The sequence below is a fragment of the Echeneis naucrates genome, chromosome 20 (assembly GCF_900963305.1).
Source record: "Echeneis naucrates chromosome 20, fEcheNa1.1, whole genome shotgun sequence".
Taxonomy (NCBI): Eukaryota; Metazoa; Chordata; class Actinopteri; order Carangiformes; family Echeneidae; genus Echeneis; species Echeneis naucrates.
The window spans coordinates 14,866,533-14,882,864 of record NC_042530.1 but is presented as its reverse complement, the minus strand read 5'-3'; the positions used below and the strand labels follow the sequence as shown (position 1 = coordinate 14,882,864).

The 16,332-nt window shown below is 39.4% G+C and overlaps 1 protein-coding gene across 1 annotated transcript; it reads right to left on the bottom strand.

The window, feature by feature from the left end:
* Nucleotides 1-605: 605 nt before the first annotated feature.
* On the bottom strand, nucleotides 606-16,038 carry plag1 (pleiomorphic adenoma gene 1). Its single transcript, XM_029529454.1, has 3 exons — nucleotides 15,902-16,038; nucleotides 9,676-10,032; nucleotides 606-9,488 (listed from the first exon to the last, which is right to left on the bottom strand). The coding sequence occupies exons 2-3, from the start codon at nucleotides 9,921-9,923 to the stop codon at nucleotides 8,300-8,302; spliced, it is 1,437 nt and encodes a 478-aa protein (XP_029385314.1). The 5' UTR covers nucleotides 9,924-10,032; nucleotides 15,902-16,038; the 3' UTR covers nucleotides 606-8,299.
* Between the last annotated feature and the right edge of the window lie 294 nt (nucleotides 16,039-16,332).

Sequence of the window (16,332 nt, the reverse complement as noted above, 5' to 3'; positions counted from 1 at the left end):
TGTCCTGATTGTGTGGGTTTCTTAGGTTTCCTATCCCAAAGACCAAAAGCAAGAAATTCAATTGGTGACTCGCTCTACATATCAGCCATGTGATGCAGTGTGCCAGTCCGGGATTTTCCCAAAGCCGACTATGACTGGATATACAGTATGTTGATGTATGGTTGACTAAAACATTCAGCCCATTCAGTCCTTGCAAATGACTTAAATGATCAGACCTGTATTCTGTGCTCGATTAAAACACATCAGTTGGTCACACTGTTTTGGGAACATATACTGAACCCCCCAAAAAATATTCTAATTTGCCCTGTTAACTAACTCCTTATGTATTATTTTATTACAAAGTTCTGGGACATTTTGAAAGATTTATGCTTATGTAGGCCAACAGTGTATTTCAGCGCACATGACATTAAGTTTAGTTGTATCCAGAAAATCTGATTCAAACGTTCTTTAAATAAGATTTCTGATAGTTCATTGGCACATTAAATGTTGCATTTAGGGATGTTATTTCAATACATCCCTTATGCCATGCTTTTCATAGTCCAATAAGAAAAGTGAGCAACATTGTTTAATGAATGATCAGACAGACAGGTAGTTGGATCCTTCTCTTATGTTTATTAAACTTTCATTACATTGTGTAAAAACACTGGAGTTGACAACTGCAGCTCTCTCTCATAGCAGCAAAGGTATGTAAATCAAATCAGGTTACTCTGCCAGACAATAAATAATCTGCCTCTTTGGATGATGTCAATGTTTTTAAAAAAACAACGGATAAAAGCTGCAGCATTAATTTTTATTTTACACAACCTATAAACATATACATATATATTTACTTATATATATGTTTATGTGAAATACTTTGCCTATATTTATAAAAATACAACAGTAGTTTGTAAAATAGATTTGAAGTAAAATATTGAGAATTATCAATGAGTCCATCATTGTCACAGGATGGCATTGTTGAAATGCAGAGGATAACAAAACCAACATGGCTGGAATGCAGTTCGTCTCTGAACTTTCTCAGCTCGTTTTCAATGAGAGTCGCGCTTTTCAGCGTCAGCACCGATGTCTTCATCTCTCACCACGACTCACTTTCCAAATATCAAAACACACCGGTGGGGAAGGGGTGAGGAGCATTACAGGCAAGTCTGTTAAAAGACTACAAAAGTCACAGTACAATAAAATATATGTAGCTATATAGTACAACCAGGCACACACATGCCAACTGTTCAGCTAAACTGGATACTTTGTTTGTACAAATGATACATTTAAAAACTAGAAAAGAGGTCTGTAGCACCTTAAGGAGCCTTAGAAGTATGTTAGCAGCTTGATCCAATACCAAAATATATTGCAGTATTGCAGTGTTTCTTACATACACATTCAATAAAGTTCACTGGTACCAATGAAGCTTATATATATATGAAGTTTGACATGATTTGCTAAAGGTCTGTGCCTCTCACCGAAGAGCATCTTCCTCTGGTTCACCACGTGACAGTGGGGATACAATCTGGTTTTCCTACATCTTAGACCGGGGCAATTTAGATTTAGGATGATTAATTTGATAGGACACCAGATGCTGAACCTGGATCCACTTGTCGATTGTGTAGAGTATTTTTTACGCATCTATATCAAATCTCTGGGTTCTGTGCAACAGCTTTAAGACAGAAACTACAAGAAATCAAGTAATGTGTTTTCATAATGTCACATTGAGGCCAAAGGATGACTGAGAATGACTGAGGACACACAAAAGAAAAATTAATGTTGCTGTTACTGAACATATATCCTGTTGATGATATAATTAAGTGCTAAATTACTGTCCATTTAAGCTTCATTATTGCCTGTGCTCTCTGGATGAAAAGTCAGAGAAGGCCTCAAATAATATACCTATATTGGGAGAAAAAAAAAAAAATACACAATTTGCTAAAGCCCCCTCAGTGAGATACACAGAACACTTGTGCAAGTAAAGCAAAAATGACACTTTGATAGGAAAAACACTGTCAAAATTGTACCTGTAAAAATAAAACATTTATATTGTATTTACATGTTATTGTTCTCTGAAAGAGCTAAATATATAATCTATAATGTAATAAAGGTTTTAAACAAAAAGGTATTGTAGGAAATTAAGGCAATCAATTTACAAAAAAGTGCTATTATTACTATATATACACATATATATACATACATGTATGTGTGTGTCTATATATGTGTGTGTGTATGTATATATACATATATATATGAGAGAGAGAGAGAGAGAGAGAGAGAGAGACATACACACACACAGACAAAGGTTTTTGTGCAAGACCACAAACCTTCACAAAATCACATGATACAAATAGCAAATTTCCATAAATGCTTTGAAACACATTCAACTCTACATTTCACACAACCCAGAAAAATATTGTCTCTCCTCATGTCATTCAGCGAGTGGGCAGGGGGTGGGGGATTAACACTTCTAGTTCATCATGATTTTTTAATTCTGGAGCACAAAAACAAGATGAGTGTGTGAGGTAATTGATAACACTAATGCGTTACAAAAAGCTTCTGACATTTCATGTAACTATGTCTTTTATCGGATGTGGTGGAAGGCTACAACATTTTTGCAAGCTGTGAAGTTCACATTTACAGTGTTCAGTCCACCGTCTGTTGAACATATAAACATGGATTCTGTTGGAACGATGTAGATAAGCCAGTGACCTCTGTGACTATTTATCCGTCAATAATGTTGTTGTAGGACTGGATATTGATTAAAACGTGTCAACAGCATTCATAAACTATACAATATACTTAGAAATGTTAACAGTTATTTTATAAAATCAAAGTCTGGTCACATGATACATAGACAAAATGAGTTCATATTTCTCAGCTTTCCCATTCTTTCTTGATGTATGCCTCTGGGCTGACACCACACTACACTAGCTGTGCATTTCTATGTTTCTAAGTTTCTATGACATTTCCATTTAAAGCCAGAGCTAAATTATTGTCCCAGTTCACACCTGGCATCAACATGAGTTTTGCAAAACTGAAATAGGAACTCTTTTCTACATTCATGTGGTTGCACCTGTGGTGTCAACCACAACCAAGCACACTGCTGCTAATCTGCCGCCATGTTTAATTGGACCAATGTGACAGGAAGAGAAAAAAGTTTTAATCGCATTACACCATTCAGTGGAAACACAGAACATTTGCTTGTGTTCTCTGCGAAAGTACAATGGAAATCAGGGGGAAGATGGTAAGATCAGCCTAGATGTTTACACCAGGTGTGAACCAGGCTAGCACAACGCTAACTGTGTAAGAAAGTCGACAGCTGTCATACGCCCATGGCTGACTGCTGTGTGCTACTCCATGATTTCAGGCTGCCTGCTAAAAGGGTGGTGATCGCTCAGATTTTAACTTTAAACTTACAAAAAAAAGAAAAAAAAAGAAAAAAACGGAGTGATGTGTGAAGTGCTGAGGTCACATAAGAGTAACCCAAACTAAGCTAAGCTAACAGCTAACAGTTGTAGCTAACCACCCAATGCAGCCCTGCAGCTGTTAAGACAATCTAAACCTAAATACAGTCAATAGAGGTAATAGCAGTTGCTAATGACATGTCAAAGCAATGCATCAGTGCTAACTGTAGTTTACTGTTTGAAATTTACTAGAAACCTTTTCCACTTCATGAATCTGTAGGCCTACCGACTCATTTCAAGACATCACTGGCTGCGTAGGATGTTTGCAAACTATACTCAAAGCCCTAGTTTTAATGGCCATCCAGTAAATGCAGACATCTTGTGCAACATGTCAGCAGAGGCTGTTGGTGTTGTGTGGTATTAGAGGATGTTTAGGAGGAAGTATGTGTGTATATATACACAAAAAGGCCCTTTTGCATTGTTGACATTGATTTCAACAATTTGCCAGGATTTGAATTAGACTGTGTCCACACTGATCACTTTTAAATCCAGCTTAAACACATTTCTTTTCTCTTGTGCTTATGCATGAAACCTGCACTATACTTCTCTTAACTAATCCAGTCAGCTGCATATTGTTTTCATAATTTTAATTTAATGATTTTATTATTTTATGACTGAGTTTATGTATATCAATGTTCTTACTTTTCTCTGTATGTAAAACCCACTGAATTACCTTTGTGTAGGAAATGTGCGATGTAAATAAACTTGCCTTGACAAGGGGAAAATGTGCAAGGCACAGAGGACTTGGTGGGTCTGCAATTAGCTTAAGCTTTTTACTCATCTAGCTAGTTTTGGTTTAGTTTTCCTCGGCTTTGAGACTTCTGCTGCCATAAAAGTGATGTAAAGGCAAATACAATTTCATTCATGGAACTTAAAGCCTCTAAAAAGTCTATATTGTTTGAGAAATTCAACACGAACATGCTTTTCTTGCAGCCCTGACAGAGTTAGTACAGCTTGTCCACAGAAAGAAGAAAAAATATACAGTTTTTAGGTTTATCCACACAAATTGAACAGTTATGGGAAAACTGGGATACGTGGCAACCCTAAATGTTGAGTATTATCTGACCTAACTTTAACACCACTTTTATCCAATTGTCATCACCAGGCAAGGTCAAAGATACAATACAATCCTGAAAAGCCATCTAATTCTAACATGTTTATGGACAGAATCTGGTGAAAGATCATCTTCATACTGAACTAACAGGAAACTATCAGCAGATCTGTAAGCAGAGGAACACCTGCCTCCCCGCCCATATGACTTCCACAACAATACACTGAAGATACAGAGCACGCTATTTACTGTATGGAGAGTTAATGTAATGATGTGAAATGAGGAATTATCCAGTATGGACACAGTTCATATGTCTGTAGGCTCCTGGGTTGATTCTTTTTCTGTAAATTTGACTGGCAAGTCCCAGAGTCAGAGATCAAGTGCTACTGTTGGGGCAGCTGACAAAACACATTAATGCAATATGCCAGTGAGTGAATGACATACAACACAAGTAAGTTATGATGATCGTCAAATGATATACAAATGATAGTCAATTAAGGCTTTAGGAGGGGAAGACGGTTTATCTAAATCTAACTAGCTTTGGCCTAATGAATTCTAGTTTTCTCCAATCCAAGGAAGGTTAGATGGGAATATTTTCCACAACTGCCTGTAGCACCAAAGATCTTTACCAGCCACCGGCAAGCAGCTTTGCATGGACAGCTACATGCCCTGCAGAAAGGCACTAGAACCACTTAAAGGATGAGCCACAAGTTAACTTCTTTAAATCATGCCATGAAATTATTCAATACATAGCCAACCTGTGTATAAGTTTCTAGTCATCTGAGTAGGGACATTGGTTGGTATGTTTTCATTACTGCTGACATCAGAATGGGGCGACAGAGGTTCTCTATTTCAGTGGTTCCCGACCTTCGCCAACTCAAAGCATGCTCAAAAACCTCTACAATGTTGGTGGCTCGTATCAGACACCACAACAATATTAAGTATACAGTCTGCTGTTTCCTTCTTGTGTGAAGGCCTTTCACACAACTATAAAATTGAGTAAAAAAAAAAAATCATGTTGTGAAATGTAAAAACAAAAGTATATATTTTTTATAATTTTTTTAATCAAAACTATTCTGTTTTACAAGAGATTTGCTGGCCCACTGGAAGGGGACCCACAGGCTGGGAACATTTCACATTTGCATGATTTTAGGTTTGTCAGATGAGTCAAACCCTGCAGGGCTAAAATGTTGTTTCTCTTTGAGGGGCTGACTTCCACTGAGTTAAGTGTAACTGTCCTAGAAGAAGTCAGAAAATGTGACAGTGGACATTGATTTTCATGATCAAATGGCCGAGCTAAAATACAAAGCAGTATTGCTTTATTCTTTGACCTGTATGCTAGGTTTTAAATGTTGGAGGTTTAGAATCAGGCCTTAAAAAAAAAAAAAAAGAGAAAAAAATGAATAACTGAGGTGTGGAGCAGTCATTCAAAGTCATGTTTGTTTCCCATCCCTTTCTTTTGGCTAAATCACCAAAAATAGCAGCAAAATTTGGCAGTTTCACATAACATTACACTGACTTCATATACACATGAGGAGTTCGCATTGTTGGCATATTTTATATTGATAATCTATATTCAACTCTTGCTTCAACGACACAGAATGGCAAGAAGATTTGGTAAACAATCTATGCACACTGTTAAACGTTTCTTTATACATAAAAGGTTTAAATTGGGGTTTGTCTTCTTAATCTGACTCTGCTGCATTTATGATATATTCTGGAGTGGAGTAGGGTAAGGGGTCCAGTGAACTTGTTTTAAGCTCTTGCCTTTCTAAAAAGCACAGTATTAGAGCCAGCCTCCCTTCCTACCTCAATAACTTTTGCAGTCCCTAATTTGCATTTTTTTAGGTAAATTTTTTTCATGCCACCTCTGCAAAGACTTTCCATAAAACCAAGCGATACTTTGTACCACAAAGAAAATTGCATCACTCACAGATGTAAAGCAAAGTTTCAGTATCTTTCACATCTATTGTGACTCAACAGCTTAGCTTCTGTCCAACATTCACAAACAAGGCGGTCTGATCACACTTCCCTCTCCTACTGAAAGAACTGTGGGTTGACTACAGATACACTACCAGTCAAAAGTTTGGACACACTTTCCTATTCGTTTGAATGAGAAAGTGTGTACAAACATTTGATTGGTAGTGTGTGTGATATTTGATTATGTATGTTTGTAAAACCTCCATCATTGTTTATGGGCTTTGCTTTGACTTTTATCTTTTTGAATTAATGGGACACAAACTAAATGAGGGGAGGGTGGATCAGCTCAGCAGTCGAACCCCCTCACTCCTGCTAAGAGATCTGTGCACTGCAGTGGTTGACACAGAGAGCCAGCTCTAAGGCACGTAAATAGCTTATTGCTTTGTGCTTTTTGCCAGCTTTCTGTGTCAACCAGGGTGCTGGTCAACCAAGATATTTGTGGTGCAGTGGGCTATTAGAGAGACCAGCTGCTGAATGGCTGCTTCGCCATGAAATACACTGATGATGGCTAGCAGCCACCTCTGTCTGCATTTGGTTGACTTTTGTTCGGGGCTTCATGAGTTGGGGTTTAAATAACAAACTCAAAAATTACCCAATTCAGCTTCTGTCATCCCTTTTGTCAGAGAACGACAACTACAAGCTACCAAACTGAAATGTAAAACTGTTATATTGTTGCTCAGTAGTTCCTACTCAGTACCTTGTCTATAACAATGTGGATGAACTTTTATTTTAGTTTTATGGATCAATCAAAAAGAAATTGTCCATGTGTTTGCATGTTTCAACCTATTTGCTACATGCATGTTGACATCAGCTTGGAAATAAACCTGAAACTCAATTGTGTGCATCAGCTATGTCTGCTACTGCTGATGAGGAGACATCTCTGTCCTGCACAGAGATTTATTAAGAAAACATCAGTGATGTTCCTGGCAGAGACGCCAGCAGATGTGATCGCTGTCATGGATTAGCTGTGACAAGTTAAATGAGTGCAAATGGACAAAAATATTCCAAAAACTACAGACGGGTCCTTTAAAAATCCCACCACAAATGAGAAAGACATAAATCAAATGTCACACGTGAAGCCTGACAGCATCACAGAGTTCAAAGTGCTATACGAAGAAGTAACAATATACAATGCAAAATATGCATTCTATGGTCATCTATTCTAGAGAAAAGAAAATGTCATTGCAATCAATCTACTATCATTCATCTATGTGAAGATTCCTCATCTCCCAAAAGGCTAATTTAGGTTTAAACTGTCATCGCTCTCACTGTCGAAACACATCACTGCAGACAAACAGGTTTTTGTCCCAGTTGTGTGTGGCACATTTCTGCACTGATTAAACCACTGCTTGTGCTGCAGTTTCAGATGTACATGTACAATGTTGACTGTGATCAGAGCAGATTGGAGAGAAAAATTGCAAATAGCAAAAAAAAAAAAAAACCAAGAGTTTGGATTTGTTATTTCCATGAAAGCAGCACAAGGATATTTTTCTACTGTTATGGGAACATTAGCAAGGAGTTGAGAGGATTAGTCTTTTTCTACTTCAAGATAAATGACAGGGGGCATCCCAACATTAGAAAAACCAAACTTTGTGAGGGGGTGTGTGTGTTTGTATGTGTCTGTTGTCAGTGTGGATCTCAAAGTGTCTACTGTCTTTTGTAATTTTTTAAGGGCAGAGGTGCTAATATTGTCAAACTTGTTACAGCTTGTTTCAGTGTCTGTTTGGTGCTCTAGTTGTGTAGTTTGACATGCATGTTAAGTGTATGTGTGTGTGTGTGTGTGTGTGTGTGCGTGTGTGTGTCAAGCGCAGTACATACTGGATCACTGAAAAGCTTGATGGAAGCGGGGCAGTGTGGTGGGTGTGCTCAGGTTGGATATAAAGGAGGAGGGGAGCCCTTGAAGCGGACTCTCTGCAACTTCTGGGCCTTCGGAGGACTGTGGGGGCAGCTGGGCGAGAGGTGTGGGCTCTTCGGCAGAAGGGAAGGGAACACCCTGCCCCACGCTGCCCCCTGCCTGGTTGTACGGAGGCCCATTGAGCGGAAGGAAGTTGAAAAGCTGTGAGAAATCCATCAGAGAGGAGGATGAGGCCAGAGAGTCGCCTGCAGTGGCTGCTGCCACAGATGAGGACATTTTGGACATGGACACCTCCTCACTTGCTGCCTCCAGCCCGCCCACTTGAGGCTCCAACTCAAGCTTGGAGGAGGAGAGTTGTGGTTCTTGGGCTGCAGAGGATGAGGAGGGCATGCTGCTCTGCAGCTCCATCAGGTAGGTCTCCAGTTCTCCCTTTAGATTATGCTCCCGTTCCTGGGAGGAGACGGTGTATGAGGTAAAGTTGGAGCCCAGTGGGTACTTTAAAGAAAAGGGGTGTGTGGGGGTGGGGAAGGGCTCTGTGTCCAGGACGGGGCCTGTGTACATGTTAAGCTGGTGTGGCCTTGCTGTCAGCATTCCTGGGAGCTCGCCCTTGATGCCCCCAGAAGCCAAGCCATAGACAATGGGCTCCAGCGAATCAGCTGGCTCAGTTTTTACCCTCAGAAGCTCCTGGGGGTGGCTCTTCTTCATATGACGTGTCAGGTGGTCCTTCCTACCAAAGCGCTGGGCACAGTACTGACAAAGGAAGTCCTTGCGCCCGGTGTGCACCACCATATGGCGTCGCACGTCTTTACGGGTGTAGAAACGCCGCTCACAGTGCTCGCAGCGATGCTTTTTCTCTTTGGTCCCGCCAGAGGACTTCCCAGCATGCGTTTTGAGGTGCTCGAGAAGAACCCCGGTGCTGGGGAATGGCTGCAGGCACACTTGGCAGGTGAGATCGCCACTGTTGGCAGCGTGAAGGGCGAGGTGGCGTTTGAAGCCCAGCTTGGTGTTGTAGCTCTTTCCACACTCCTGACAGGTGAACGCCTCCTTGTATGGGTCATGAGTGTGTAGGTGATTCTTTAAGTGATCCTTGCGGTGGAACATTTTCTCACAGTATGAACACTTGTGGTTTTTTTCTGGCGAGTGAGTTGCCATATGCCTTGGAACACAGACACATTCTATGAGCACTCATGCAATCATGTTTTGATAGGCATGCTTTACATTACAGATAATCAAAAGACCAGAAAACTAGTAATCATCAACACACATTCTGACTAGTAATGCAACCAAAGGTAAAGAGAAAATCAACATGCCGCAGCCTGCTATGTACTGCTGCTTGTCTGTACCGTAGCAGCTTGTATTTGGAGACGAAAGCCTTGGTGCAGTCGGGGTGGGAGCAGCGGTAGGGTCTTTCTCCTGTGTGAGAATACGAGTGCACCTTCAACTTCTCCAGACTGTTGAAAGCTTTCTGACACTCCTGGCAGGGGAAGTTCTTCTTCGGCTTCCCCTCTGCTCTCCTGCGCCTCCCTGTGGGTGGCGTGAGCTTGGCTTTCTCCAAGATGTGGTCACGGTGGCCCTGGGTTCCTGTGGCCATGGCACCCTAAGGCAGACCAGCTACATGGACAGGGGCACAGTTCCCAACTAGTACTGATGCGATTATTCTATCCAGTTTTATGTGCTCAACACCGCCCGGACTCAGGGGGCTGAAAGAGAGACAGAAAAAAGGTCATTTAAATGGTTTATGACAAGCATCATCACTAACAGCTCAATTAATGCTAGAAGCAGGGAACTCTGATTAATGTAGCAACAATGAGGGATAGTCAGTGAGCTAAATGTAGAAATAGTTTACTGGCACAGATGAATAAAACAGGAAAACATCATATCCAAATATTTACAGCAGTTGGCAAATAAATATGTTATTACATATTGTTTTCTTAAATACATTTGGAAAAATTTCATTAAGTCTGTGGAAGATAAAGTTTATTTCAGGCTGTTTCTGCTGCTGGAGCACAGAGGAAGAGAGACGTAGTTCATGCCTGATTGTTCATCCAGTGATTACCAAAAAGTAACCACGTCATTTAGGGATATAGTGATGAGGTAAGGGTCTCCACCCTGCCAGAAATTAAAGCAACTGAATGATCATCCTTCATTTGAACTCCCTTACCATTTGTTAAAAGCATTGTTTTGAATCCATAAAGGACTCATGGGAATTTGGCGAAGCGGCTCTACTGTTAAAAATATCTATTGCTTGTACTCAACACTGTAAACTTCTGTCCCTTTGAGGGTCAGGGTCAGCTAATAGAAAAAGGTTAGTCAGTGCAGTTAAGGTTACCATGGTTATTTGCCCTAATTGAAAGTGACCATAACTATGATTAATGTATTGATAATATAAATATTTTTATTAGATGAGTCACTTTCTTCTTCTATATTTTGTTATATGTTGTGTTTAAGGTCCAGTGTGGAGGACTCAGTGACATCTACTGGTCAGGTTACAAGTTGCAGCTGAACACCCTTGCTGTCACTCCTCCCTTCCTAAAAGTATAGAAGAACCTATGTTGGCCCTCATGTAACTAAAGGTCCTCTTTTGGATCTAGTTCTTGGATTGTCTGCTCTGGGCTTCTGTAGAAACCTTGCAGTGCAACATGGTGGGTTTGCGCTCTATATGTAGTTGAGAAGGGCTTATTCTAAACAAACAGGTCCACTTAGTTTCAGGTGATCGTGCACTAACCCTAACCCTAACCCTAAAACTATGATGGTGCATGTAGTATTCAGCCAAACAAAGCCTTCACACTGATCCATTACAGTTAACATGTTCCTCAAATTTCCTCTAAAATGTCCTTATATATGTCACAATGTATAGACAGTAAAAAAAAATTAAAACTGACAATAATATTGTTGCAAACCTTTTTTATCTTAGTTTGTACTTTCTGAACTTCAGTAAATGTTTGATGACAGATTTGCAGCATTTTTACTCAAAATGAAAATGGTATTTTAGCATGTGACTAAGCTCCATGATAAATTTTCCTTCTTCAGCCTTATGTAGCCTTTTTTGATTTTGCTTATTGACATTACTTCTTCAACATTCATATGAAAGTGTCTTCCACAGAAAGAGTGCATTTAATTTGTCCCCCTGGAACTAGGAGCTTTGATATTCTCAAAGGCTCTTTTTATGGGATTAATACATGTCTCATTTGATCCAGTCACAAGTGGACAGCTCTGAGTTACTTTTTACCTCAGTAAATATATTGGAAAATATCCACTGGCTACTTGCCAGCTTCAAAAGCCTAGAAAATTGTGTTTTCTGAATTGTTTTATTTAAAATTTGTCCTCAACATGTTGTGGCTGCATGTCAACCTGTACTTAAACATCTCAATTTAGGATCAGTAGATACAAGAGAAACTACCAGTCAAAAGTTTGGACACACTTTCTCGTTCAAATGAATAGGAATAGGACTGGTAGTGTATATTAAGTAGTTTGTCAAATTTTTAAGCCAACAGCAACAGTTGCAGTGCAAATTATTTTGTGACTGTCAAATGTAGAAATTTAACCTAAAAAAATTATAATAATAACTAAAGGCTTCTAGGTCCTACACACAGCACACTTCCTGCAGTGAAAGATATTTGAAACAAGTGGGTGGAGTTTTTCGCCACCCACGTACTTTTCCAGTCCAGTCATCAAGATGAATGAGCATCTATCTGTAAAAACATCATGAGACCGTAAAACCTGGGAGATTAGGACACTACATCAGCAGCACCTGATGCCAGGACCATCTACCACCTGGAACAGACAGATGGACTCGGGCAAACCTACTGGAGACGGACCAGACCAAGTGTGTGGTCCTGGATATAACAACAAGACTGCAGAGGAACAACATCACATGTGATCTGCCGCGGAGAAAAATTGACCGTGGTGGATTCAGTCCGACATAAGAAGCCTCAACTTCCTCCTGCGATACTGACCACAGAGGGCAGGACACACGTGTCACGCTGCCCCAAGAGAGACAGCATGTCCTGCTGGGAGCACCAGGAAGGACAAGAAGTCCAATACATCCAAAACAACGAGGGGGAAAAAAAAAAAACAAAAACAAAAAAAAAAACAAACAAACAAACAAAAAAATCCCCAACAACCTAAAACACCTTAATGAAGGTAAGAAACTTTTTAACCTACAACTCTTTTATATTTCTTTCTTTCTTTCTTTGCAGATAGTTTAAAGCAAATAGAAGGACATCATGTTAAAAGGTTTTCTTCCAACAACTTAAAACAAGTTCAGGTTTTCTTTATTTTATTAATTTAAATATGACAATATGGTTTTTATATTTTAAGAAATGTCATCAAAGTAGTGTTTCAGAGTATTCTGCGTGAAAACTTATGTATGAACTGTTTAATTGATTGTGGGATCACACTGTTTAATGGCACGCACTTGTATAAAAATGTGGCAGCACAACAGCCCTGGCTGATTCAAGGAGTTAGGGAAAGGTATGGTGATGTTTCACCTCCATTCTCCTTAAATTAGTCCCTAAAACTCCCAGAATCTGGGCCAGGACTGAATAGACAAAGGGAGGAGATGGACACTCCGGCCACCAAATGTTAAAATGCTGCACAGGTACAATCATGTCTCGTCAAAAAACATCGCTGTTTTTATGTGTTACTGTGCAATAAGCAGTATATCCATATTAAAATTTTAAACTTTTTAAACTTCTTTTTGATTATAAAAATTATAAGAGTCAGGTCTGACAAGCAACACCACAGATGCTATTTTAAAACATTCAAAATAAATGTCCCATAACCAGACACTGGGTAACCCAGGACAAATTGCAAATGTCTCATCTCGTATTTGCTGACGTCAAAAACCAATTTGCACAGGTTCAGCTGAGTGACATTCACAAAAGTTACAGAGAAGCGCAAAACTTATGATATTAAGAAAGAAGGTGAAATGATTTAACAGGACCCAAAGTGATAATTATGGATTATGTCAGTATGTAATACGAAACAAACATTTGTTTTCGTGTTAGCTCAGAAAACCATCTTCCCTCAGATCTAGGATTTCCATAACTCGACAGAGGAATTTAAATAAATTTCCTTGAATTATCTAAACAAAGATTTCAAACAAGGTAAACTATTCAATTTTAGCTCTCTGCCTTAAAAATGTTCTGAAACAAAAATTTTATTAAATATGATGCAAAACTGTGCTGAATCTAGATACATAGATCACATCAGACAGCAGATATTTTCCAATTAGATTATTGTTGAAGGTTCAGATAATTTTCCTCTGTTTTCAGTCAGAGATTATCTGTCAAGACAGGTTTTCATGATCATCCTAGGATCTTTGACAAATATATATATATATCTTGATCATACAAAGTTTTAGGTCTCCATGCAGGAGAAAGCACATCATCCCTTCAGCTTTATTCTGATTGTGCTGATATTTCTCTATTGCTGCATTTAAATCAAAATTTTTCAAAAAACCTGAAAGATGATAGTAGTTAAAAGGAATCAGCCTTTAAGTTGTAGTTAACAGATTCACAGTAATCTACAGTGATTCCTACATTTATAACAAATTTCCTAAATTATTACAAATAACTACACTGATAATTATAACTGTTTTGTAATAATTAAGGGTTATGGGTGCTTGAGATGCTACAGAACCAAACTTTTCCACATCATAAAAAAAATACAGTAATACATTCTTTGACAAAAAGTGATCATTCATCTATTTTCATTACCAACATTAGATTTAAAGACACTATTTTGTTATATCACATGGAAATGCATATTATGAGTCATATTTTGTCTTTTTAAGATGTTCCTGGTTATTTTAGATAATTTTTAAAACAACAACAATAATAATGATAATACACTGGATATGCTTTACATCCAGTTAGTGACATCTATTAGAATCTTAACTTTAGGTCCTTCATATCAAAAGAGATGAAAACAACAATTAGCTTTTTTTGTTTTTACTAATTCTGATTATTCTGTTGAAATGTCTCCAAAATAAAAGTGTTTAATAACTCACTGTTGCAACAATATATTCAATGAGAACTTTCAAGACAAAATTGCCCATTATATATATTTTACAAGACTAAGATTTGTTCATTTCGATGAAAACATGTTCAAAAACAGTTTCGTTTTTCCCCAGCTCAAAACACACTTAACACACAATAACAGCATTATATTGCAAATGAAACAATTTAGTCTAACCATGGTTTCAATTAGGCCACTGATCTCAAGACAGGAAATAAAACTGCTTCAAACTAGGTGCAATCATAGAGAAACAACAGGCAGAAGGAGCAGGGAATTTTAAGGGAATCAATGGATTGTATCTGGTTGAAAATCTCCTTTACGGTCTCAGGTTTTAAGTCTCAAATTTGACAAAATGTCATCATGAGAGAGACCCAAGGGTGAAAATCATGTCACAGGGGCTACAGGACAGCTGCAGACTTAACTCCAGGTTTTAGGTGCAGGACAGGTGTAAACAGAGACTCGAACCAGCAGTGACAACGACACACTTCCTCTCAGGAACTGTTACAATATCAGCTCTCTAACCACTGACACACAGCACACAAAGGCTGCCTGAGCAGATCGGCAACAAATGGAAGAAGCCTATGATCTGCAGCCTATGCGCTGCAGGCTCAGGGCTACTGCTCTGTAACATGAGCAGCAGCAGCTATAGGAGAGGAATGACTTTAACGTGCAACGGTGCAACCTGCCACACCGACCAAACCTAACACCAGCTGACTGCAGCCTTCTGGAAGGGAGCTGCACAAAGCAGATCCTCGGCGTTGCCCAATTAGTTTCCCTGAAGTTCCACCTCCATTTTGCTCTCTTATTGACAAGCAAATTTTCTTGTTGATCGGCCACACCAGTTGGTCGCAGCCTGACTGCACCCCCCCCTCCCCCCCGTGTGATCGATACCTGCTCTGGAGCGAAATGCGACACAGTTAGCGGACTAAAAAGTGAAAACGGCGTGACGAAGTGTCACAGTGGTCGCTGCGTTGGTTGCGTCTGGCGTTAGAGTTTGGAGAATGAGATGCTTGAATCGATACGGACATGTTGACACTGGCTCATGGTGAAGTGTGTGTGTTTGTGTGTATGTGTGTAGCCTGTATCGGGCAAAAAAAAAAAAAAAAAAAAAAAAAAAAAGAGGAAAAAAAAGAAAAAAAGAAGAAAGAAACGTTGAATGCAGACGGAAGGAAAATTGACATTACAGCCGAATCCAAGTGCGCCTGTTGCTGTCGGTGTTCATCGCGCTGCTGTTGTTATTATAGTTTTAAAAAATAAACCAAGTGTGGAGGCTATGTTCAACTTTACTCAACTTTCCTTCATTCTACCGCTCCCCGTGATCTCTAATGTTCGTGGACACTCACCGTGACACTAATATCACCAGTGACACAATTTATTTAATTTTTTCCCCCAATCCTCGTACCTCCCTTGGTTTTCTCTGTGGTCCCAAACTGGGTACTGATTAACACTAACTTTTTCCCCAGCTCACCCCTCTCTCATAATTTAAATAACCCCGATATTTTAATTCAAGAACTGTGTAACCGTTTACTTAATTTACATCAAACTTACCCCGGACGCTTTAACATCCTTTCTGTTGAGTTTTTCTTGACTTTCAACTATTTTCCGAATTTTTAATAATTTTTTTCTCATATTTTTTGCTAGACGCGGCGGGCCTGAAAATTGTTTGCTTTCCCCTCTTTCGAGCAGCCATTGTGTATGCGCTGCGATGCAACCGCACTATCTTTAGCCACGCCCATTGAAAGTTCCGCCCCCTTGTGCCATTTTGATTTGTGTCAAGCGCTGCCACTTTCCCTTCCAAGTCAGCTACAGTCCCTTTGAATAAAACTCAATTTATGGACTTGCTAGCTTTACTGTCAATCGTTTAAACTTTGTTTAATCTAATTTACAACGATAGGAAGGCCAGCATGTCCGCCGAAGACTCCCATTCGCTCATCGCACTGTCAGTCTACGTCGAAAGATTCAGGCGCCTCCTATTGGCT